General features: G+C 35.5%; 1 protein-coding gene and 2 long non-coding RNA genes across 5 annotated transcripts in view; 2 read left to right on the top strand and 1 right to left on the bottom strand.

The window, feature by feature from the left end:
* The first annotated feature begins 576 nt into the window (after window positions 1–576).
* Window positions 577–21,646, top strand: fut9a (fucosyltransferase 9a). 2 transcript variants are annotated; one of them, XM_087289620.1, is made up of 3 exons: window positions 577–971; window positions 12,478–12,557; window positions 17,083–21,646. In XM_087289620.1, exon 3 carries the CDS (start codon window positions 17,091–17,093, stop codon window positions 18,168–18,170), a length of 1,080 nt encoding a protein of 359 aa, XP_087145746.1. In that variant the 5' UTR covers window positions 577–971; window positions 12,478–12,557; window positions 17,083–17,090; the 3' UTR covers window positions 18,171–21,646.
* The window catches only part of LOC147833039 (uncharacterized), a 95,030-nt gene continuing 72,547 nt past the window's right edge, over window positions 3,428–25,910 (bottom strand). For both annotated transcript variants that reach the window (XR_015513206.1, XR_015513204.1), the window contains one exon: window positions 3,428–3,552. This is a non-coding gene — a long non-coding RNA (uncharacterized LOC147833039). The remainder of the gene's footprint in view (window positions 3,553–25,910) is intronic.
* LOC147833040 (uncharacterized) lies at window positions 21,645–25,910 on the top strand. The gene is made up of 3 exons (XR_015513207.1): window positions 21,645–23,981; window positions 24,099–25,573; window positions 25,677–25,910. It is a non-coding gene; the product is annotated as an uncharacterized LOC147833040 (long non-coding RNA).

Here is a 25,910-nt window from a genome sequence, read left to right as displayed (position 1 = left end):
ACACAATCATCTCTTTAAATACAGACCCAAGCATATTTGTTTTTAAAACATGTCTAATAGACATCTAAACAATTGGCCTTGGCTAAAATAAGGCTATATAAGGATATATATATAAAACAAAATATAAATAATATAATCAAAAACTCATCAGATTGTTTTCAGAAATAATCAGATAAGACATTTTAATCTAATAAATCATTAGTGTTCATTCTTTTCTCAATTACGTAATCACAAAATTGCATATTTATAGCCGTGTAATGTTAATACCATTAATCAATAATTCAATTAAAGAACATTAGTCTTTTTTTAATCAAAGGCTTTTAAAATACACCACAAATCATATATAAATAGCACACTGACTGAAATAGGCTCCGAATTCAAACAGCAAAGATGATGAACAAAGGAATAATCCTTTCCTACATACATAATCCAGTCTAACGCTGCTGTAGCATATTTCCTTTCCCATCCATCCCATGCATTTCTTTGCATTTTTGCATTTGAATGAATTAACTGCACACACACTCACGCACGCTCACGCACACGCACACACACACACACACACACGCACACGCACACACTCTCTAAATCTATAATTGCATCCATGCACACGAGCAGCAGCAGCACTGACACTGGAAAGGTATCCGGGCGCGTGCGGGGAGGGGGACATTATTCTACATCACATCACACGCGGCGTTACATGGCGTCTTTCTCAGCGACGCACTTGCTCCGTTTCTGACCCACAGGATATGTGCATGTTTTGACTCGCACGCGCCGATCCGAGGTCTGTCACCATTGCGGACACATTGCAACATGCGGTGATGCTCTGACGCGAAGGCTATGGGTTCAGGTGCATCCTCTCCGAATATCATCCGAGGTCTTTCGGCACCATTCCGATATGCGTGAGTGTGTGGGATGTAAATAAGAGAAGCGCATGATGCGGCTTTCCCTCGAGGATGTTTGCTGATGGAGAGGTGAGACGAACGATTTACCGATATGAAGGTTATACCTGTGTGCTTTGCATTTCGTGCACGACACGAGCACGGGTTTTAAATATCATATCATTTTTTCATTCATCTCTTGAGGGATTTTTGAGTTATAATAATTAAACACGACACGAGCATAGGGACATTGGTTCTCACGGGATGCTTCATGCGTCCTTTCAGGATAGCTACGATGCGGTTTTGCTTAAAATAGACAAAGCGGTCGAGATGTATTCAGAGAGAGAAAGAGAGGGAGCATGGCATATTTAAGAAAATCCATATTTCGTGTAGTGATATGTCAGATGAGACAGTGTGTTTTAAGATGACCTTCAGCATCCCTGGCGAAACACATCACCTTGCACAGAACACGTTCATTTGGGATGCTTTGAGATGCGCGTTCATTAAATATATTAACATCATGTCGCTGATGGGAGAGACGCGAGTTTTGCGTGTAGCCTGCTAAATAATCCACACAAATGCTTCATATTTAATTGTTTTGCATCTTCTTCTTCTTTTCATCTTCTCGTCCTTCATGCACATCTTCTATATTTATTAGACGTGAACACTGAAGCAGTACCAGCGTGCAACTCTGTGTCCCAAATACATCACAACACATTTAATACAGAAAAGGGCTTTTTCTTAAACACTGCCAGAAAGATGCAACCTTGTTGATCTAGCTGTTGACTATAGGAGTGTCATTTCATATCACGATGATAGTGATTAAAAGCACCATGGTTATCAATATTATCTTAGTTTTGTTAAAATTACCTGAAAAATACGCTAAATAACAAAAATATGTTCAATGATTAAAGTAAAATGTAAATATGTCACACACACACTTAATTCCACCAAGTTTGGTGTCTTAAAATAAAAAAATGACAATTAAAAATTTGCGGATTTATGGAATTTTGTGATAATGTAAACATGGACCCCTGCATTTTGGATTTGTTTAGTTTACTTATGTTTGTCTGATGTCACAAGGAAACGTAACTATTTTTCATTTTGTCAGCCTACTGGCTAATTAATAGGAATTCACACAAGTTGTCATATGAAAATGTACATTTTTAAAAGGAGGTGTGGCACCAAACCCCGGCCCTTAACCCAACCCTTATTGGGGGACTACTTCTCAAGCATCCATGTTTGCATTGTTTTTCATATTGCATAAAGATGCTTTAAGCCAAAAGGGTTATGCGACCTGACAGCCTGATCTCATAAGGGAAACGTAACTATTTTACATTTTGTTAGCTTAGTGGCGAATTATACGAATTCATACAAGTACAGTTATATTAAAATGTACGATTTTAAAAAGGAGGTGTGGCACCCAACACCACCCCTAAACTCAACCCTCATTTTGTCATTTTTGTGGCTAATTTGTACAAATTCATACAAATTCAGTTGTACGAAGATGTACGATTTTTAAAAGGAGGTGTGTCACCCAGCCTTGCTACTAAACGCAACCGTCTTTGGGGGAAATTAAAAAGTTGCAAATTACTGTGAGATAACATTAGGTAATTCAAGGTATTGTTTATTAAATCTGCACTTGAAAAACTACTACTCAAAGATGCTTTAAGCCAAAAAGGGTTGTGCAATCTGAAAGCCTGATCTCATGCGGAAACGTAACTATTTGATGCTTTGTCAGTTAAGTGGCTAATTTGTACGAATTCGTACAAGTTCAGTCATCCAGAAATGTACGATTTTAAAAAGGAGGCATGGCACCCAACCCCGCCCCTAAACCCAACCTTCATTGGTGGATGAGCAAATCGTACTTAATTGTATAAATGAGATCGCACCAGTGCTGTCACCTCACAGCAAGAAGGTCACTGATTCGAGCCTCGGATGGGTCTGTTGGCGTTTTTGTGTGGAGTTTGCATGTTCTCCCTGCGTTCGCATGGGTTTCCTCAGTGTGCTCCGGTTTCCCCCACAGTACAAAGACATGTGGTATAGGTGAATTGGTGAGGCTAAATAGTCCATAGTGTATGAGTGTGAATGAGTGTGTGTGTGGATGTTTCCCAGAGGTGGGTAACGGCTGGAAGGGCATCCGCTGCGTAAAAATGTGCTGGATAAGTTGGCGGTTCATTCCGCTGTGGTGACCCCAGATTAATAAAGGGACTAAGCCGAAAAGAAAATGAATGAATGAGATCGTACGAATTAGTCACTAAATCAAAAAGTTACAAATTGCCGTGAGATTGTGTTTTGTTTTGTTTTGAGTCAAGCTTCAGCTCCGTATTCTTAATAATGTGCAGCACACACTTTAAATGAAATGAATAAAATATAAATATTAATATAATCATGGATTTACTGTACATTGCAGCCTTTTTCGATTAGCTAATTGCAATGTTACAGAAGTTAGCATGCATTAACAAAATCATCATAATCAATCACGGTTTAAATGATAATGAAAATTTGAAATAGTAATAGTAACCTTCACAACATTTAGCGAGGTTTACCTTGAAACTGGTAATATCCACAACACTACTGTTGGCTTTAACAGGATCACACATTTCAATCAGGTCAGGAATTTAAAAATGAGTGAACCTTGGTGAAACAGGTGGACCTCAGTGGTGGTATCAAACTAAAAACACACAAATTTACAATACATTAGCTGGGATTTAAATTTCATCAAAAAAGAAAAAGGTTTAATCAGAGTAAATGACACATATTTAAGATTGAGCAGGTGTTTTTACAGCATACGTAACATGACATATCTTGTGATAATCTTCATAGAGTGGCATTGCATGCTGCTTTGCTAAAGTTACGGTACAATCGGGATTTGTTCGCCTCACAATGATGATGTGCCATTTTCCTACATCATATAATGACATTGGAAAGTATAGTGCAGCTACAAAAGGCCTATTCACATGTGACTAGTTTTCAAAACAGTTATAGTTACAATTCAGATGGGACTAACATGTTTATTACAGAGATGAGAGGTCTGCTTTCTAGATCCAGACATCATGTGCTCTGTTTCCATTACATCCTATTTTATAGAACTGACTGCTGAAAGAAGTAATTACATTACTACATAAAGAAATGATTATCACTTATATTTCATTATTGGTAAAAGTGTAGTAATCTGGTGAACTGATTCACATGAATACAATCACATTTTTACTACAAACACCATGGTTACATTATGACTTGAAAATCAAAAGCATGGCTAATTTACTACAACACTGCTTTTTAGTTTCGTTGATCTATTTTTTTAGTAAAACCATGATCATTTTTAGATACCCTTCAATATATTCCAGGCTAGTTTGATTAGTTTGTCTTTTTTAACTGAACCATAATTCTAAAGCAATATAAGATGTTCATTAGTTTATCTTCAGTCTTTTTGATTAATCATCATTACTTTTATTTCAGATGGCACTTTTATTTCACTGGTTAGCACTGTTGGCTCACAGAAATAAGGTTACTGGTTTGAGTCCCAGCTGGGCCAGTTGGCATTTCAGTGTGGAGTTTGCATGTTCTCCCTGTAATCTCCCATGTGGGTTTCCTCCAGGTCCTCCGGTTTTCCCCACAGTCTAAAGACATTCGCTATAGCTGAATTTGGATAAGCAAAAATGGCCGTAGTGTATGAGTGTGTGTGTGAATGTGAGAGTGTATGGGTGTTTCCCAGTATTGGATTGCAGCTGGAAGGGTGCCGCTGCATAAAAAACATATGCTGAAATAGTATGTGGTTCATTCCACTGTGGTGACCACTGATAAATAAGGGACTAAGCCTTAGAAAAATGAATAAATGAGTGACTTATTTCAGTGACCACTGTAGTTTTTCTTAATTCAATGGAATTTTGTCCACATCTGTGTGTAAGGCAAGAAATCTCACCTGGTTTAAAAGATTACTCTGATCTGGCTCGAGTTTCCCACTCGTAAAAACAATTTTGTGGTACGTTCACTTTTTAAATACAACTTATCCAATATGACTCGAACACACTATTAATTATTTTATTTCTTCACCTAGAAGAAAACACATCGACATCTATAAAGAATAATGGCAAACTCCCAGCAGAAAATGTGTGAAAACACTGGCCAAAACAGACAAGGATAAAAGTTATTATTATTATTATTATTATTATTATTATGTCAGCAATCACAGTCTCAAAAAACAGTAGAAGGTACTGTAGTTGTAATAGAGTAATTTACTTTGGAATTACAACAGATGTTGTGTGATAAAATACAAACGACAGATTTAGTAGGAATTAGGTCTGCACAATATTAGAAAAATCTGAAATTGCAATATGTTATTTTAAATATTGCAATATGAATACCGTTTCATAAGATAGCTTACATTTGATGATTTTCTGGGGAGTCTAACAGTATTCAGGAACAGAACTTAAATAACCACAATAAAAAATGCTTTGCTAACTTTGTTTTTTCTTGTTTCCTTTCCAAACAACAAAAAAGCAAGTAAAAATATTGTTTTGTTTTTACCGTCAAAAGTAATAAGTCACAATTAAGAGATTTCTCTTAAAACAAGCCAAATTATCTGCCAGTGGGGTGAGTAAAATAATCAGCTTTTCACTTTGATGTGTAGATTTTGGACTAGAAACAAGGCAAAAATTCTAAGAACAATGTTTTAGTGCATACATCATATACATTTTGTACAAATACAATGATCAAATACAATTCTGTAGCTACTGGTCAACTATAATTCAGACTGGACATTGCATATCTTTGCGATGTGACAATTGCAGATGCACACCTTACGATATCGATGCTAAAACGATATAGACCATTTCAATGTGGTCATGTTATTAGCCCATGAACATTTCCTGCTTATTTTTTAATTATTTCCTTACTGTAACATGAGGCAATTCAATCATATCTTAATGTTAAAACAGCCATCATAACATTGTTTATCAATATGTGGCTCTTTTTGCATTCCCAGAAGCTACGTATAGAAATAAAAATGTAAAACTGGAAATACATTGGGACCAATACTTATGTTTACATCCACTGGAAATGTTCTGTATTGTGCGGCCCTAGTGGTAATATAAAATCACAAAACACATCAGTGAAACTCATCCTGTCTAAATGTAAAGAGTACAATCAAAGACCAGTTTTGAATAGGATTAAGGTCTGAGATTGTATTGATTGCTCACATTGACAGTTCTTTCATTTACCATTCGACAAAGAATAAACCTCCAAAAAATTTATCTCACTTAGTCACATCGACTGGTTGTCACTCTGAATAGCCCATTGCAGCTCTGGCTTTTTGTATATATTTCAAGCAAAAAAAAAAATAAAAATGGATTACCCACTAGGAAACAGGATACTCAATGCCAAACACTATACAAACTAAAAGACTCTCCCTCAGGACCATTAAATCGCCCCGCAGGGCCTTTAAACAGCTGATTATTGACAACTTTCTAAACGTAGCGAAATGTAACATGTATTAGCAGTAATTATATTCTATTATGTGCTAGATGTGACCGATGTTTGATTTAACAGGTGTGTAATCTATTTCCCAGAAGCCTCATCTGTGGCCCCGGATCATTTACTGAGAGCTTTCTCTGTGATATAAGATGATTGAGTCACAAATGCACTGATAAACCTTTTAAACAGCTCTTACACGTGTCCACGCGTGGATTAATGGCAAATGGACACTGCGGAGATGAAACTAAGCTCATTTCTCAACGTAGCGCAGTGTAAAACGCGTGTGTAAAACCCCACAGGCGGAATGCATTATGAATATAAGATGTAGGCGTGTTAGATAGGGAATATTTCAGGAGCCTGAACAGAAAAACCTCTATATTAACTACTTACGTCTATATTTTCAATCAAATCTTATTAAGAATCTTATTTAGAATTTAGAATATTAGGAATAGGATTTATTAAGAATCCTTTACTGTATTTAACATGTTTTTCATTGTCATGTTTTTGTTTTATTTGTTTGTTTAGTCAATGAAACTCATATTTTAGTCATTTTCAACCCATATTGTAAAAAAAAAATAAAAAAATCCATAAAATTTAATGTAAAAAAAAAACAGCAGGTGTATATGCCAGAGGTTTACTGTTAAAAATACAGCAGAAAACTTCAAATCATTTTTTAAATTCTACAGTAAACTACTGCGTTTCATTATTTTATAGTTTTACATCAGTGTTTTGAAGTATGAACATCTACAAATCATACCTTTGTTACAGAGACGAAAACACAACTGTACACAGGTGATGAGAAAGTCATATGATGAACAAAATCTCATCACAAACAACTTTTCCCAGGAGCAGAGAAATAAGCTAATATATAGAAGGTGCTGGGTGTCATTCACACAACTACTCAACACCATCAGGGTAACACAAATAAAAATTAAATAATGCAATAAACATTATTTATCAATTTTCAAGTGATGGGTTGCAGCTAGAAGGACATTCGCTGCGTAAAACATATGCTGAATAAGTTGGCGGTTCATTCCACTGTGGCGACCCCAGATTAATAAAGGGACTAAGCTGAAAAGAAAATTAATGAATGAATGATTATTTATCAAAATTAGATGTAACATTAAACGTTAATGTACAAAACTAATTAAAAAACTAAAAAAGAACTATAGTAATGTCAACAAAGGTGTCATGCCGGTAATTCTAGGCAAGTCAATTTACAGTTATTAACTAGATATACAGTATTTACGAAACATAGGCTACTGTTAACTAAGGGCGTACTTACACTATGCCATCCGAACCAAGCTCAGCCCCATTTCCCAGATCGTTTTTGAAGTACTGTATGAGTGCTCTGAATCGGGCTCAGGCGCAGTTCACTTGGCCGGCCCTGGCGCGGTTGGAAGCGGTGTGCCAGAGCGCGGTTCACTTGAGCTCAGCTTGTGAGTGCAAAACGCTTCTGAGCCCGAAACTGAAGACGAGACGTGACTTTTAAGGGAATCCTGTGGATTAATCAATCACTTACTGTTCAACGATTGCAAACTGTTGTAAATTATTAAAGAGGCAAACCTCTCACTGCATGACAGCTGCACCTTCAGCAAACCTCCTAATTCCTGCAGCACGAGGACAGCGTCAAAAGTGGCGGATCTGTTCGGCGAAATATTTGACTGTGTGTCACTGCATATTAAACAACTAAAACTATATAACTAAAGAAATGTCCACTGTACTGAGCGAGAGCGCTTCCACACTGAACAGCACATCATCGATGACGTGAGCGTGCTCAGGCCCGAATGCGATGTGAGTGTAGGCTGTTGTGGGAGATGGGAGGGGGGACAAGTTTTTTGATACAATGTAAAAAATTATGTGATAATTCAGCCAAAAATGTACAATTGTTGTTAATTTACTAACCCTCAGACCATCAAATAACATTAAAGGAGATGGTTAGCTTAAACTGTGGTCCTTAAAGGGGTGGTCCACTACGATATCACATTTTATTCATTCATTCATTCATTCATTTAGTTAATGTGTAATGTAGCTGTGTGAAAAAACAAAATCTCTGAATTTAAGACACTTAAAGTTTAATGAAAAAGGAGATATTGGCTTTTGCAGTTAGCTTAGCAAAGCCAACAGCGAATAAAGTTTGGGGACTACAAAAAATACATCCAGACTAGTGATGTCATAAAACCTTTATTTAGCTATTCTTATTAATCTGTCAAACCCCTGTAAACATCCACAATCTTCACCAGTGCTGTATTGTCTGTCTATGCGGTCGATTTCCCTGCGTCTACTTCTCTTAAAAGATATGTGAATGTTTCGTATTACTTACATATGCTTATAACCTAAATAATTATGAAAGACATTAGTCAGATTTTGTTTTAGAGAGTAGGGTAGAGCTAGTAGAGGCGTGGGGCCTCCTGGTGAAGTGGAGCAGATCCGCAAATCACGGCACATTATGTTAGCTGACCAACCAGAGCCTCTTGAGGGCGGGCCTTTCAGGGGAACTAGGAAATATGACAGCTGTTTTCATGTTAGCTGACTAGCTGTATGTAAGCAAAGATATATGAAAAAACTGGATTTTCTACAAATGAAGCTTAAACACACATTGCTTTACATCCTACAAACACAACCAAGCCTTTAAAATACACTCTGGATTAATACCAGTGGCTCCTAATGATACATTATGGTCTCAGGCTGGAATAATACTTTTGGTAATACTGTTGTAAATAGTGTTCAGTTTTTTGCACAGACCAATTGTTTTAATGGAGTCACAGATTTTACTTTTGTTTTAAGACATGCAGCATGTTTTGAAACCTAAAAACCGTCTTAAATGTTGGTAAAAATATTCAATGTTTTAACAAATAAAAAAATAACTTAAATTTAAGTCATTTATATATAACAGAATGACATTTTAGGGTGGTATGGTGGCTCGGTGGGTAGTACTGTCACCTCACAGCAAGAAGGTCCCTGGTTCGAGCCCTGGCTGAGTCAGTTGGCATTTCTGTGTGGAGTTTGCATTTGCTCCCCGTTTGCATGGGTTTTCTCAAGGTGCTCCGGTTTTCCTCACAGTACAAAGACATGTGGTACAGGTGAATTGAATAAACTAAATTGACTGTAGCATATGTGTGTGAATATGAGAGTATATGGGTGTTTTCCAGTTCTGGGTAGCAGCAAGAAGGCGTCCGCTGCATAAAAAACATGCCGGAATACTTGGCGGTTCATTCCGCTGTGGGGCCCCCTGATAAATAAGGGACTAAGCCAAAGGAAAATGAATAAATGAATGATTAATGACATTTTATATACATATATATATATATATATATATATATATATAAATGGCACTGGCTCTGTGTAAGAAAATGCATAATATAAGACCTTAAATTTTAATGAAAGGTATTAATATTAATTGCATTCATACATATTGGACCATATTTTGTGTTGTGATTCATCTTTGTTTACAATGTGCAATAGACACACACACACACACGCACATCATGCACAGTAATAATTAATATACAGAGTATATCTATGTATATAATAGAATATATTCCTGTCTGAAGGAATCCTGAAGAAAAAGTATTATATAGTATAATGTTCAGTTTCTATTATTTTTGTTTTTCCTGTTTGTGATTCTTTCGACTCTCAAGGCACTGGCAGTACTGTACCTAGACTAGTTTTTTATGAATCCCCAAGGATCACATTTTCAGCTAAAAGAAATTGCCTCTAATGTTTTATTGACGAAAAAAAGTCTACATCTTGCATGGCCTTAGGGAGCATAAATCAATAGTGGATTTAATTTCTGTGTGAACCACAGAATGGTCAGATGTGTGCTTCAATAGATCTGCATTTGCATATGTGTGTCAGAGATTTGACACCCAGTCAAACAGAGCAGAATATGATTAAGTTAAAGCTGTGAAGATGTTTTTATTGGCAGATGTCCCTGTGCAGTCTATTTAGTTCATTGAAGCAAACTAAACAAACAGAATATTTCATATTTATTGGCTTCTTAATGTAATATTTATTTGTTTATTATATGGTGTCAGCTTGTGATAACTGTAATGCTATTTTAAGCATAAACTGGAACGAGGGGAAAACTTTTTTTTTTAATTTGACTGCTGGACTGTTCCATGATGGACATATATATATGTTATACTATTATTACATAACATTATTATATACTCTCAGAAATAAAGGTACGCGAGCTGCCAATGGGGTGGTACCTTTTCAAAAGGTACAAATTTGTACCTAAAAGGTTCATATTAATACATCAGGGGTATATATTAGTACATAAAAAAATACAAAAGTGTTCCTCTTAAAATTTGTAGGTACTAATATACACTTTGAGGTACCAATATGGATTCAAGGACAAACGTGTACCTTTTAAAAAGGTACCACACCAGTGACAGCTCGCGTACCTTTATTTCTGAGAGTGTAATAATATAACATTTGATTGTGTACTACTAAATAATATTTAATTACGTTAAAATTGTATTTGTTTAAGTCTCACTATACAAAATATAATAGAAAAGGTTGTTATACTGTATATAGTTTATAGGTAAAATTTATACTTCTATATATTTATTGGGGGCCACCAGATTTCTCGGGGCCTTGGTTAAATCTGCTCCTGATTTTCTGTATGTTTTTTTGTAGTGATGCAGTTTATTTGTGAGAACAAAGTTAACAGGGCCAATATTAACTGTATTTATTTAATACTTTGCTTAGTTTGTCTGTGGATTTAGTTCTTAAAACACACATGAAAAATTACTTTAGTAATTTATAGTAAATATGATAGTGTTTTTGAACCATAACATACGTTATACTAGATATTTTTTTTGATTAAACAATAAACAAAAAAAACAAAGCGAATGTCAAAACCACCAAGGCTAGGAAAAACGTGTCGTAAAGCAATTAGTGGGAAACCGGAACAGGTGTAAGTGTGTGGTGCATAAATGGATTTGTAGTCCATCTGGTCACAGATTAGTAGTCCTGGCTGAAAGTAAATGATTCATTATTATCGACAAGCTTGGATTGCTGGTTATTGTGACAGGATATTGTAGTGTAGTCGACTGAGTGATTTGCAATTCTAGGTATGGGGCCCTAGCATCAAAACTGATTTTTTTCTCTCTAGATTTTTTTTTTTTTTTTGTAAATAAAATACATGTTAAAAATATATTTTAACTGGAACCTTCTTATTATAATATTAAATACAATAAACTCACAAAAAAACACAAAGTTAAAAACCATGTACAGTCAATCAGCTATACTTCTGATTTGTGATTAGATATTAATATTTGCATGTGCAGTACGGAAAAAATATTCCACTATTTATGGGGGACTGCGGTTTAGAAAAAGAAATAATAACAATAAAATCTTAATGGTTATAGAAAAATTTTACAAAATATGCTAGAAAAATTATAAGATATTCATTCATTTTCTTTTCAGCTTAGTCCCTTTATTAATCTGGGGTCGCCACAGTGGAATGAACCGCCAAATTATCTAGCACGTTTTACCCAACGGATGCCCTTCCAGCCGCAACCCATGACTGAGAAACATCCATACACGCTCATTCACACACTATGGACAATTTAGCTCACACAATTCACCTAAAACACATCTTTGGACTTGTGGGGGAAACCGGAGCATCCAGAGGAAACCAACGCCAACACGGGGAGAATATGCAAACTCTACACAAAAATGCCAACTGACCCAGCCGAGGCTCAAACCAGCGACCTTTTTGCTGTGAGGCGAATGTGCTACCCACTGCGCCACCGCGTCAACCAAAATTATAGGATAGCTTTAGGATAATTAATATAGGCTTCTTAGTATTGGTTGGGGCCCCCTATTTCCCCAGGGCCCTAAGCGGTTGCTTACCTTACTTATTGGTTAAGTCCACCCCTGAGCGTAGTAGTAGAAAACTACAGTGCTGGGTAATTTGTTTATATTAGTATAGTTGTTGTAGCAATAGAACAGAATAGAATAGAATTGCCACAGACTAATTCAAGAACTCTACTGTAGTATGGTTCAAAAACAATATAAATGGCTATAGTATTTTTTTTTTGTGGGAATGCTTGACATAAAACAGCTGATATTTGACTGTACAGTGATTTAATCTATTTTATGTCTATTTTAGACTGACATTCATCTGGTTATAAAAAGAAGAAGCTGGGACATACAATCATTTTACCTTCTGGATATCAGCAAAACTGTCAGGTACATTTTTATTAGATTTTTATAATGTTTATTTGAGATTTGCTTGAGATTCATCTTTTGTTTCTGTCCTTCAAAGTTCTTAATTTGTTTTATAAACTATTCTTTAACTTTAAGTGTATTGTGTACAAAAAAATGCCATACTGATGTTCTCAATCATTCCACTGCCTGTAAAACGTCGGATTTCAGTGAGTAAACCAGACTGCGTTTTCATACCCGTCCTTGCAGTCTTACAGTGCAAATGCTATAAAGATGTAAATGCTTATTTATGTAAAGTCAAGAATTTCTGTGCTTATTAAAAGTTTGAGTTATGCAAACCTTCAATACAGTAGCATATTGTATATATATACCACAAATGTATTGCAAACATCAATGTGCTCATTCTGGAATCTGAAGAGAAATGAGTTCTTGTTTAAGGTATGCGAAGGCAACTAGCCAATCAGTGATTCAAAGTGATTTTGTAATTATGTTGTGCTGAGTAATGTTTTTGTTTGTACAGTCACTTACTGTACATTATTTCTATTGTACATCCATTGTACATTGTTTCTATAGTCAACATGCATGAAAAGTTGTTAACTTTAATTTAATTTTGACTTCAACTTCAACTTCTTTGTATAATTATCAGTTAACTTTTGCAAAATATAATAAAATTAATATAATATAATATAATATAATATAATATAATATAATATAATATAATATAATATAATATAATATAATATAATCAATTATTTTGCACACTATTTACAGAAATGTCACTGGATGTTGTGAATTTACAAGATTTACATTGTATACTGTTGCTCAGAGTTAAAAGATACATGGTAATTGACCTTAAATTTTAGTGCAGTCTATTGATAATAACTGCGTTTATACATAAATGGACCATATTTTGGGTCAACATTCATCTTTGTTTACAATCCATCATGGTTTAGTAATAATTAATATGCAGAAATATATCCTATTCTGTCTGACAGATACTTTGCACATACTGTAGGGTCATTTTAGGTCAAAGAAGAGTCTGTCAGCGCTGGTTGGAAATACTAAATATAGTTGCTGAAAACACTTCCAGTGGCTTCACCGACTGCTGATAGATTACACTGCTATGGAAAATGTAACAGTCCACTGTTTCTCTGGATTTACTGTATTTATTATGTATGGCTTTGAGTAAAATTGCAGTATTTGTTTAATTCTGTAATGGTTTAATAACAAATATTTAAAATTTTTACTAATACCAATGTCATTTAAGGCTTTTTTTCCCAAACTGACAATTTGTGAGAATAAATAATTATTTAGTACTTGTTGCGCTTAAAAAAATCAGTGTTATTCCACCAAATATTAATTTGTCATTTAGAAAATAATAATACTGAAAAAAACTATATATATATATATGTGTGTGTGTGTGTGTGTGTGTCATTTTAAGCAAAAATGCTCTACATGACAACATTTTTATTTGAAAGTTGTAAGGAATATCACTAGTAGTTGCAATAGAAATTGTTAAACTCAAACACATAACTAAATCATATACACACTCAGAAATAGACATAAAATCTGTCACCGGGGCGGTACCTTTTTAAAACGTACACTCAAGTGAACATTAGTACCTTTAGGGTACAATGTTGTACTTATAAGTTCACTTTTGTTCTATTTGTAGCTTTAATTTACTATGCAGTAAACATTTGTACTTTTTAGGTATCAATGTGTACCTTTAGGCACCTGTTAGGACCAAAAACTTACCTTTTAAACAGGTACCACCACAGTAACAGATTTTGTACCTTCACTGTAAATCAATAGCTGTATATTTAAACCAGACACTTATTCTGGGGAAGCAGACCCTTACAAAAATAACTGCAGTAAATGGAAGTAAAACTGCAGTACAACAGCAGTGTAAAAAAGTGAAACTGCAGTTAAATTAAGTACAATTGCAAAATTGCAATACAATGAAGTATAAACACAGTTCACATACAGTACAATAAAGTTCAACAGCTGTATAAGTTGCAGTAAACTGGAGTTAAAAACAAACTTGTAAACATCTTTACTGCACTTGTGCTGCTGTAGTCTAATGACAATGGAGTGGTAAAAGGTGTTCCTGGGGGTTTGTTCTTCAACATCTTCCAAGAATATTTTATATTATATGCTTTTTGTATTCAAGTAATTTTTTATTAGAATTTGAAGAGTTTATTTGCAAACACAAAGTGAACTGAACAGTACTTTAGCAGTAGCCTATTTACAAGGATAACTGTGGCAAAATTAAATGCAACTGCAAAATTGCAGTATAATCAGGTATAAACACAGTTTAACGACAATGCAGTTAAGTTCAACAGCAGTAAAATCTGCAGGACAACTGAAGTAGCATTAATTAAACTAAGAGAGGGACAATATAGTGATATGTTAAAAAAAATCATTGTACTTAGGTACATCAGTATTAAAAGTGCACTTTAGCTTGATTATGTATTGCAGTATTGCAGATGTATATCTATAGTTAATTATGCTTCTGCAAAGTGCAATGCAATATATTGTGGTAGTACTTCAGCAATAAAACTGAAGCAGGAAAAGTAGTAGTTGTACTGCAGTTGTATTGTAGAAGTACTTCAGTTGTATTGCAATACCGGTATGGCAGTTGTACAGTAGCAGGACTTGAGTTGTATTGCAGTAGCAGTACTGCATTATAGTAGCTGTAGTACTTCAGTAACATAGCAGTAGTTGTACTGCATTAAAGTAGTAGTATCACCTCAGTACTTTTTCAGTAGTTTTACTGCAGTTGTACTGTAGTAGTAATTCTATTGCAGTAGTTGTGCTGCATACAGTTAAAGTCAGAATTATCAGCCTCTCTGTTTATTTTTTCCCCAATTTCTGTTTAACGGAGAGAAGATTTTTTCAACACATTTAAAATTATAAATTATAAACATAATAGTTTTAATAGCTCATTTCTGATAACTGATTTATTTTATATTTTACATGATGACAGTAAATAATATTTGACTAGATATTTTTCAAGACACTTCTGTACAGCTTAAAGTGACATTTAAAGGCTTAACTAGGTTAATTAGGTTAATTAGGCAGGTTAGGGTAATTAGGCAAGTTATTGTATAACAATGGTTTGTTCTGTTGACTATCGAAAAAATATATAGCTTAAAGGGGCTAATAATTTTGACCTTAAATGGTTTTTAAAAAATAAAAGAATGCTTTTATTCTAGCCAAAATAAAACAAACAAGACTTTCTCCAGAAGAAAAAATATTATCAGACATACTTTTAAAATTTCCTTGATCTGTTAAACATCATTTAGAAAATATTCAAAAAAGAACAAAAAAGCTAATAATTCTGACTTCAACTGTATGTACTGTAGTAGTACTTCAGTTGTATTGCAGCAGATGTACTGCAGTTGGTTGTATTGTAGTACTGCAGTTGTATTGTAGTAATACTGCAATATACCTAAACAATGCAGTTTCTTTGTGTCCAAAAACCCTGCAATTTTCAGTAGTTATCTAAAACTGCAGTGTTCCTTTAAAAAAAAACTGCAGTAATTTTTTGTAAGGGGAGAAATACTGATTTATACATAGGTGTCACTGTATCAGAACAGCAGTGACTCTCATGTGTTGCTCTTTTTAGTGTTGGACACATAATGGTAATTGATATTATTAGCCTTTGGCTTGCTATCAGACAGCTTACAATGTGTTGCTAATGACACACAAACCATGTTTCCCTTTGCCATCTCATTCAGAAATGCTTTGAAAATCTTAGAACATCTGATTGAAGAAGATAATGATATTAATAGGAAGAAGTAAAGGCTCAGCGCACAAGCTGAAGTGTCGGGTTTCAAGGTTGTGACAATGGGAAAAAACAGTGTTTTTAAACTGCATTTTAAAGAAGCAGATGTTTTGAGATGCAGATCCACAACCTCAGAGTTGACAACATGTCTGTCTGTCATAAGAAATTTATCAGTTATTGTTGAAACGTACAGTTGAGATCAGAATTATTAGCCCCACGTATATTTTCCCCCAATTTCTAAAATAAAACACACTTCTAAACATAATATTTTTAATAACTCATTTCTAATAATTGATTGATTTTTATCACTGCTATGATGGCAGTACATACTATTTTACTTGATATTTTTCAAGATACTAGTATTCAGTTTAAAGTAACAATTAAAGGCGTTTAATTAGGTTAACAGTGCAAGTTAGGGTAATTAGGAAAGTCATTGTATAACAGTTTTTTTGTTCTGTAGACAGTTTGACAAAAAAGGGGGCTAATAATATTGACCTTAAAATGTTTTTAAAAAAAAAATAAAAACTGCTTTTATTCTAGCATATATAAATCAAATAGGACTTTCTCCAGAAGAAGAGAATTATAGGAAATACTGTGAAAAATGTCTTGCTCTGTTAAACATCATTTGGGAAATATTTAAAGAAAAAACTGCTTCACTCTGATTGAATGTTTTAAATTTTAAAGAATAGATTGCCATTTCATACAATAACTCAAACTGACTTGTAGTTCACCTTCCTGACTTTGTCTGCTTCCCACCCAAAGGCCAGAGTATGCCATCTCCACCAACTTACAGGATTCTACGACCCCTCCTGCTCGGTATCTTTCTGCTGGGATGCTTCGTGACTCTGTTTTTAATGTACATTAAACCATCAACAAGCTGGTTGTCCGGCCCCGTCGAGTCCGAAACCTCCACAGCCCGAGCGAAGAGCCTACTCTCCAATAGGAGCGACCAGAACCAGACCACCATCCTGGTATGGCTTTGGCCTTTTGGCGAAACCTACGACCTGAACGTCTGTAGCTCGCTATTCAGCATCGATGGCTGCTTCGTCACCGCCGACCGAAACCTTTACAACAAATCGGATGCTGTGGTCATCCATCACAGGGACATCACCAGCGACCTATCTAACATGCCGCCGGCGTATCGGCCCACGCTGCAAAGGTGGATCTGGATGAACTTTGAGTCGCCGTCACATTCGTCACAATTACCCGGAATTGAAAATTTGTTCAATTTGACTCTAAACTATCGGCAGGATGCTGATATAGAAGTGCCTTATGGATCGATCGTCGCAGCCCAAGGCGAGGAGGATTTTGTGCCACCAAGCAAAACCAAGCTCATCTGTTGGATCGTCAGCAACTGGAATCCGGATCACGTCCGAGTCAAATACTACAACGAATTGTACAAGCACATTGAGGTCCATGCATACGGACAGGCTTTTGGCGAGTACATCTCTGACCAGGACTACTTCCCGACAATCGCGAGCTGTAAGTTCTACCTGGCGTTTGAAAACTCCATTCACAAGGATTATATCACTGAAAAACTGTACAACCCACTTTCAGTCGGAACCGTGCCAGTGGTTCTCGGGCCACCAAGGGAGAACTATCAAAACTTTGTTCAGGGTAATGCGTTCATTCATGTGGATGATTTCCCGTCTCCAAAAGAGCTGGCTGATTACCTGCTGTTCCTGGACAAAAACGAGGAGCTCTACCTGAAGTACTTTGAGTGGCGCAAACACTTTAAGGTGAAAAAGGCATACTTTTGGGCCGAGCACACGTGTTTGGCCTGCGATTACGTCCGAAGGCACAATGAGTACAAGGCTATTAACAATCTTGATAAGTGGTACTGGGGTTAATCTGCACCTGATCCATTGGACCAGCTCATAATGAAAGTTGCTTGAAGAGGGTCTGTTGCAAGCACTTACAGACTTTTATTTTTGTAAAACAGCCCAAAGTAGATGTACAAATACTTTGTTGTTCGGTTTCATGCATTTAGGAATATGGATGTGAATCATGCATTTTTAAGGTTTACTAAGTACATTTTTATTTATTACAAAGAAAAAAAAGAATTGACCAAAATGCATTTAAAGGGGCAGTGCGCTTAAAAAACTAATTTATTCACCTTTCTGACTTCTGTGGAGCACAAAAGAAGATATTCATGTAAGCAAATCCTGCATTTTATTGTTGAAGAAGTGATAAATGTACTAAAATGCCGGGTTGTTGCAACCCAATGTTGGGTAAAATATGGATAAACCTAATCGTTGGGTTAAAATTGTAATTTAAATGTAATTCAATTTTTTTTTGACTTTGTCCATATTTCACCCAATTTTGGGTAATGGCAACTTTTATTTTTAGAGTGTGTTTATTTGAAAGGCTGAATCTAAAAAAAACTTCTTGCTTTAAATGCTTTTAAATGAGATAATTCACCCAAAAATCATGAACGAGGTGTTCCATTTTGGTATCTGCATCAAATAAAATTTACAAAAGACTTTTTATATACATAGAAAACATATTAAAAGCAAATAAAGAGGTTACTTTATAGTCTCAAATAACTTTTCTAAAAATAAAATGTAAAATATGGGTAAAGTAACTTTATTATTTAGTAGTTATACAACAACCGTATTCTGACCGACACTTATTGTTTTATAAAAGAACAAGTGATCACTGAATTTTTTGATATTTTAAATGATTTAAATCTTACAAATGGGTAAAACATGACCGTTAATAATGTATTTTGCCCTGAAGGTATATATTTAAAAAAATGCTGGGTTGTTTTAACCCATAGTTGTGTCAAATATAAACAAACCAACCCAGACTCATTCTAAAAACGTACCCCTAAATATATTTCTGGAGAGCAGCAAATACGTCCCAGGAGGTACTTTTTTTTGCAGGTTTTGTTCTTCATGAATCCCCAAGAGACTGCTGTGTATGCTTTTTGAGATCTCAAATTTCTCTCGCGAGTGCCATTCGTGCCTGCTGTTCTCACATAAATTCACCAGAGGCTGCTGTTGACTGACTCCCCCAACACCCACCCTCCCTTCTTAAACCCAACCGATAGTGTTTTCTAGTGATAGGTCGTTTTATGTGATTTAAGAAGTAGTATATCGTTCATTCGCACATGCGCAAATTTTTGCATGTGGAGTAGAAGAGTAGTTCAAGTCTTCTATCGTGTTTGATACATTCATTCATCACGTGAAAGACAGAAGCCAATCATATGCATTTAGAGCCGGAAAAAGATTTGATCCGTTCATTTCTTGAGTCTCGAGGTTTGATTAATCTCTTTACATGCTGTCACATGATGAACGAATGACTCAAAAACCAGAAGACTCGAATCATGGCTCCTTTCTGCTCAGACTGCGTGCATTGGTTAAGCTTACAACTCGTAACATTAATAATTGTTATTAATATATTTTGGCAAATGGGATGAAGAGAAGTTTCATAAACTAATTTCAAGAGGAGCACAAAATATGATTGAACACAACTTGCTGCTCATCTGTAATCAGTAATAATCCAATCAGATTGATCCAAGCTTACAACGAATGGACCAATTTTTCCCTACTGCCTTATCTTCATTTTGGAAGAATCCCCTCTTTCAGCCCATCTTTTTTTCCTCCCTTTTTTAAGGGGAGCTCTTGAGACTAAACTGATCTCAGATCTCCTATATGCTTATTAACCAGGTGGGAGCCTTGGGCTCAATTATTTCCGAGCTCAGGGTTCTTTCCCGGGACAGCATGACAAACCTGCTATTAATGCCAAGCACATCTAATTGGGAACTCTTGAAATGACAAAATGACTTGAAAAAAGATTTGTTGATCTTAATGAACGAGACTCAAACTCAAAACAGTCTGAGTCAGTAAAATGATTAAAACTTCCCATCACTAGCACCGGTTGACCAGAGCCCACCCACTTCCCTAAACCCAACCGGCTGTTTTTGCAAAAAAAAAAAAAAAAAGCCAGAAAAAGCCATTTTACCACATTCTCACCGTTATTTACTTGTTTATTTTGTTTTTTGGCTTTTGTCTTACCTGCTTTCTGGGTCTTTTCTTTGCCATACTTAAACCACGTTATTATAATCAACTCCACTCCACATTACAAGTCCATTGACGTATGCCAGGGGTGTCCAAACTCGGTCCTGGAGGGCCGGTGTCCTGAAGAGTTTTGCTCCAACCTTAATCAAACACACCTGAACCAGCTAATCAAGGTCTTACTAGATATACTAGAAAATTCTTGGCAGGTGTGTTGAAGCAAGATGGAGCTAAACTCAGTTTGGACACCCCTGACGTATGCGGTGAGCAACTGAACAAACTAGTAACAGAGGAAAAGCCGTCCATAAGGAGATTAGCGGTCAGCTGGTAAGTGTGAAAAGAAACGGCATTAAACTAACCTGTAACATTCATTTTAAAGATAAAATGCAGCCATACGTACCTCTGGCTACATAATCCACAATCTCCAGAAATGTCTTTAGGGCTACGTTTTCAGAATGTTGGGACAAACACAATCATTTGGTTGTTTAATTGACAAAAATCACCCAGCATTTGTAAGTAAGCTAACTTTTATGCGTGCAAAATTCAAAGTTCAACAAAAGGTGAAATTTCTGCCATCATTTGACATTCCAAAGTTTCTTTTCCAGGAATATACTTAAAAAACAAGTTGGTTCAACTGTATTTGCCTATACAATTACAGTCAATGGTATCCAAAATGGCACACTCAAAAAGAAATGTTTTTAAAGTATTTTTAATCGTGTTCAGCAGAAGAAAGCTCTACTTTTTGCATCAATTTGACTAAACAAAAAAATAATGATTTGCTTCTGGGTGAACTAGCCCTTTAAAATTTCATACTCATCATACAAAAAAAACAATCCTGTCCATTTAATGTGAAAACCGAGCACTTTCTAAAACAGATTTTTAAGCTTTATTTATATATCATTGGTTATTGTGTAAATGTTAGTGCTAGAGTCATCTATGCAGTGTTTACAGAACTCATGTTGTGCAAAATGTCTATGTACTGTAAATGTAATGTGTATAGTATGTATTTTGAGACGACCTGCCTTTCATTTCCATAGTTTTTGGATGTTTTTTTATGCACTCTCATCATTTACTATGCCATATAAATGGACACCGCAGTGACCAACGTGCATTCGCTACTGGAATACAAACACACCAGGAGTCCACCGTTGCTGATAATGTTTTTATCGTACTGAATAACTGCTTATAATAAGTACAGTAGCTTCCATGGCTTGGATATGCGATACTGTTAAAGTATCAATGTGTGCTGTGAAATATTTAAATGTTACTTTAGTTTAACAGTGAAGTGTTGAGTCAAGAGCAGGAGGCTAATATACATAGTCATGTGTGGGTGGTGCCATATTCACAAGAATGCAGACAACTTTTTCCCAAATGTTGCCAAATGATTAGACGTGCTCGGATGTACCAGACAAATGAAATCATTATGTGAGAAATATAACGACTCTCCTTCCTAATCCTGAAGTTGCTTAGAACATTTGTTCGCTGCCAAAGTTTTCATTTGTTTTCATACTGATCTTTTATCTCTGGGATTCACAGCATCGCATTTCTCAGCACAGCTTTCATTTCGTGGTGAAGGACTGTTTTCGAACATGTACGTCAGGCTAATATTAGATGAGGGCGAAGAACTCTGTTATTGATCAGTGAGGATGTTTTTTCAGCTGAGCAGATGATACTGTCGTGTTCTTATTTGCAGTAAAAGCTCTAAACATCCTTAAAACAAGATTTTATTTTTTTTTTTTACCTCAGATGTAATTAGACCATTTTTATTATTGGTGTATTGTATAAATCATACTTAATTTGACAAGTTATCTTACCTAAATATGTAAATTCATCCTAATTAATTAAATACATTTATTTGGCAGAACAAAACAAACAAAATGTGCATTTTTTCTCTCGTTTTAAATGTAAAATAATCTAAAAATCTTTTTTGAATTTGGCAATTTTACTTGTTTTCTATGTAATTGTAATTACTCAGTACTCATTTACACTGCATTTTTGGTCTCTAAACATGCAAAATTTGTTAAAAAATGATACCATTATGATACCATGAAAATGGTGACATCAGGTGCATGCATATTATGTTTGACTTATTAATAATCAGCAGCCGATTTGAATGTTATCACTCGATTAAATGGGTGTTATCAGTGGTTATCAGCTGATAGATATGGGCCAGTAGGGGCCTTCTGTGCCTACTAGTACTAGTTGTCATCCATCCAAATGGATAATTATCTATAGATTACATACGGCTGCATCCAAAAGTTAACAAGAATTATTTATATTATTTATTAAATTTCCCATTTTATTGTATTTTATTAATGTCTACCCCTACCCCAACCCAACCGTCACATTAATGTAAAAACACATCTGGATCTGGAGACTTCTCTATTAGTATAGCTGATTAACCACGAGAATTATTTATATTATCTATTACATTTGCCATAATTTGTATTTTATTAACGTCTACCCCTACCCCAAACCTAAACCCCAATCATCACAGTAATGTAAAAACAAATGTGTACATAGAGTTTTCTCTATTAGTATACCTGATAGAGCGGATGGCCCCTACTGGCTTATATCTATCAGCTGATAACCACTTATAACGCCCACTCAATGGAGTGATAACATTCGAAGCGGGTGCAGCCACAACAATGATACAGGACCGTGCTTACATTATGTGCATATGCACATAGAGATTCATTACAAAGTAACGCCACCTACTTGCCTGCTATATGTCTAATAACAGCATTTTAATTGTTTTTCCAGATGCATAAGAATGGGAATTATTTTATCTGCTGATTTTATTGAATTTAAAAAAACACAAAGTAAACTCTTGTGCAGTTTTAAATACATTGTTGTTGTGTAAACATACAGCAAGATATACAGGGTGTGTTAACAGTAAGTAGGCATTAAAATAGGTAATAAAGTCAATTTTTTTAATACTGCATTTCATATTAATATTTTAATCATGACTCCAGTGATACTACAAGTCAAAATCATAACTTTTGGCATAGTTACTTTTCACCCATTCTGCATATTTTACGAATCGAACTATTGCTATCGCAAACATCTGGAATGCATGTCAATTTGTACATCGGTGCTGTAAATGATGTATTCTGTCTTAATTGAGTCTTAATTTATTATACACAATTTTGATTTTCAAGCAAATGTATTTCCTTTTAAAGATATCTCTATTTATTTATTTATTTGTTTGTTTGGAAAGTAAGACGTTAATTTATAAGCATCTTATTTTTTGAATGCTTTTTCGAAAATGCATACTTTAAGTAAGAAAAAATGTACATGCAGCCGGTTGTTCAGCTGGATATACATTATCCTGCTTATTACATGACTAATTGCTAAAAAAACTAATTAGAGACACTATCCATTGATTTGAGTCATAATATTTTACTAGCTCTTCTATTATACATCAAGCTTGCAAAAAGCTCAGATACATACTAGGGTTGTCACAATACTGGAATTCAGTACCAATCAATACTGAAGTTTTAAAAACGTCCAATTTCTGCAAGCATTTAAGCTCTACTGATCACGTTCTTAAACAGCACTAATTTGTCATTGTGCTTAACGGTAATGACTGTGATTGGCCGTGAAGGTCATCGGTTTACCAAACTTATCACTGTTTACTGAGTGTTACCACAGATACAGGGACACTGGAGCGTTTTAAAATCACGTCGATCAGCTGGTTTGTCTACAAGCTAACTTAAGAGCAACCCGCTAATGAATCACGGCTTTAAAACGCTCCAGTGTCCCTGTTACACTCAGTAAACAGTGGTGAATTCAGTGAACTGATGACCTATACTGCCAATCACAGTCATTTCTGTTGAGCATGTGAACACAACAGAAAAATCAGCAGCATTTAAGAATGTGCTTAATAGCACTCAAATGTTAGAAAGAAATGGCCGTTTTTAAAATTCCAGTATCGATCAATAGTATCTGGATGCAGCCTTTATGATGCAAGCGGAGATTGTATCATTCAGCATTGCAATGTCAAACACAATGCACTCAAATGGAGCTAGTGGTGTCACTGTGATGGGTAGGGTTAGGGGTGGGGTTAGGTGAGCCCATTAAAAAGCATTGGATGCAGCTCAGATTGCACTGCACCAGGTCTGCATCCAGACCCCTCTCTTATCGATTGGTATCGAATTCAAGTATTGTGCAACCCTTCACACACATATACATATATATATGTGTGTGTGTGTGTGTGTGTGTGTGTGTGTGTGAGAGAGAGAGCCTGTTATTAGATTCAGCGGCTGTTATCTGAGAATAACATGCTATAAATGACCAATCAGAATCAAGTTTTCCAGTATGCCTTGTAATAATTGGTGATAATATTTTGCACATCATGTAAAATCATCTTTCCTTGGTTTTAACACTTGTTTTGACATCAGAAGCACACACGGTTGTGGCTTGTTGCTGTTGTTGTGCTTTAATGTCAGTCCAATATAAACACTGACACCAATGCTTCAATATTTCACGTCTGGGGGTTTTTAACTTTTCTACTCATGAGGGACCATCAGTTTTGTTTAGTTTTTTGACTATTTTACAAATGTCCATCTGTATATTACTGAAACGTGCACTCTTCAATGAGCCAGACTTTTTCTTAAATATGAACTCTGAAAAAAAACAGAGATGATGTGTGGTAATGCAAGCTGCGCTCCACACCACAAATCAGTGTTTGTCCAAGATGATCAGTTGGCCGTGAATGCTCTTTATGCATTGTAAATAGCCGTATTGTTGGATGATCTCAAATCTGTAGTGAATGCCATGAGGATGAAGCGCTGAAATGAGACAGACAAAGTAAGCCCTTTGCACCGAGGAAGAAAAGTCTCCCGCCGAAGACAAAGATGACAGTGTTATGGAGAAGCCACTTTCTGTTCTCACAATGAACATTCGTATCGTTTTTTTATATTTTGGGGGGCGGGATTAGAAACTAGCAAACACTGCTGATGAAAGTCTGTGATTTATTGACGCTACGAAGATGCATTGTGACTAATGTGAAATAAGAAAGAGCTGTTTATGTACAAAGTGAATCAGAGATCGCTTATTTACTGACTTGTATTGATTTGTGGTCTCTCTCCACCTCTGTATCTTTATCTCTTGTACACAAATGTTGGCTGTGCGCTCTTGTACCCTTTAAAACAGCCTTTGCATTATGAGAGTGACTCAGAGCCCGTGTTGACTCACATATGTAGGCTGGTCGCATTGATGCTGGTGTTTCCGTTGCCGAAATGTGCACCCCTGTCAATTTATGCACTCAATTCGCTACCCGATTGCCACAATTACCACCACCCTATCCCGTATACTCGATGCTTAATCTGGCAGGGGTGCATTTTCTCCACCAGTACAACAACAGCATGGAGTTTGATATCTCCTCTATGCATTATAGGTACTTGAATGCGAAATGGACCCACATTCCTGTCGTGCTGAGGAAGTCGAGGGTGTATAGAACTGTTCATTTCAACGTTAATTGCCAAAACATTGTTATTTGCCAAATGATTTACTTGTAGGTGTCTGTTAGTAAAATAAAGAGATGAAAATAAAATTACGTTCACAGAA

The sequence above is a fragment of the Danio rerio genome, chromosome 17, assembly GCF_052040795.2.
Source record: "Danio rerio strain M-AB ecotype USA chromosome 17, GRCz13ab, whole genome shotgun sequence".
Lineage (NCBI taxonomy): Eukaryota > Metazoa > Chordata > Actinopteri > Cypriniformes > Danionidae > Danio > Danio rerio.
This window is presented reverse-complemented; position numbering and strand designations above follow the sequence as displayed.

What these genes read in the sequence shown, in the direction of transcription:
- fut9a (XM_087289620.1), top strand. Translation starts at nt 17,091, where the DNA reads ATGCCATCTCCACCAACTTACAGGATTCTACGACCCCTCCTGCTCGGT.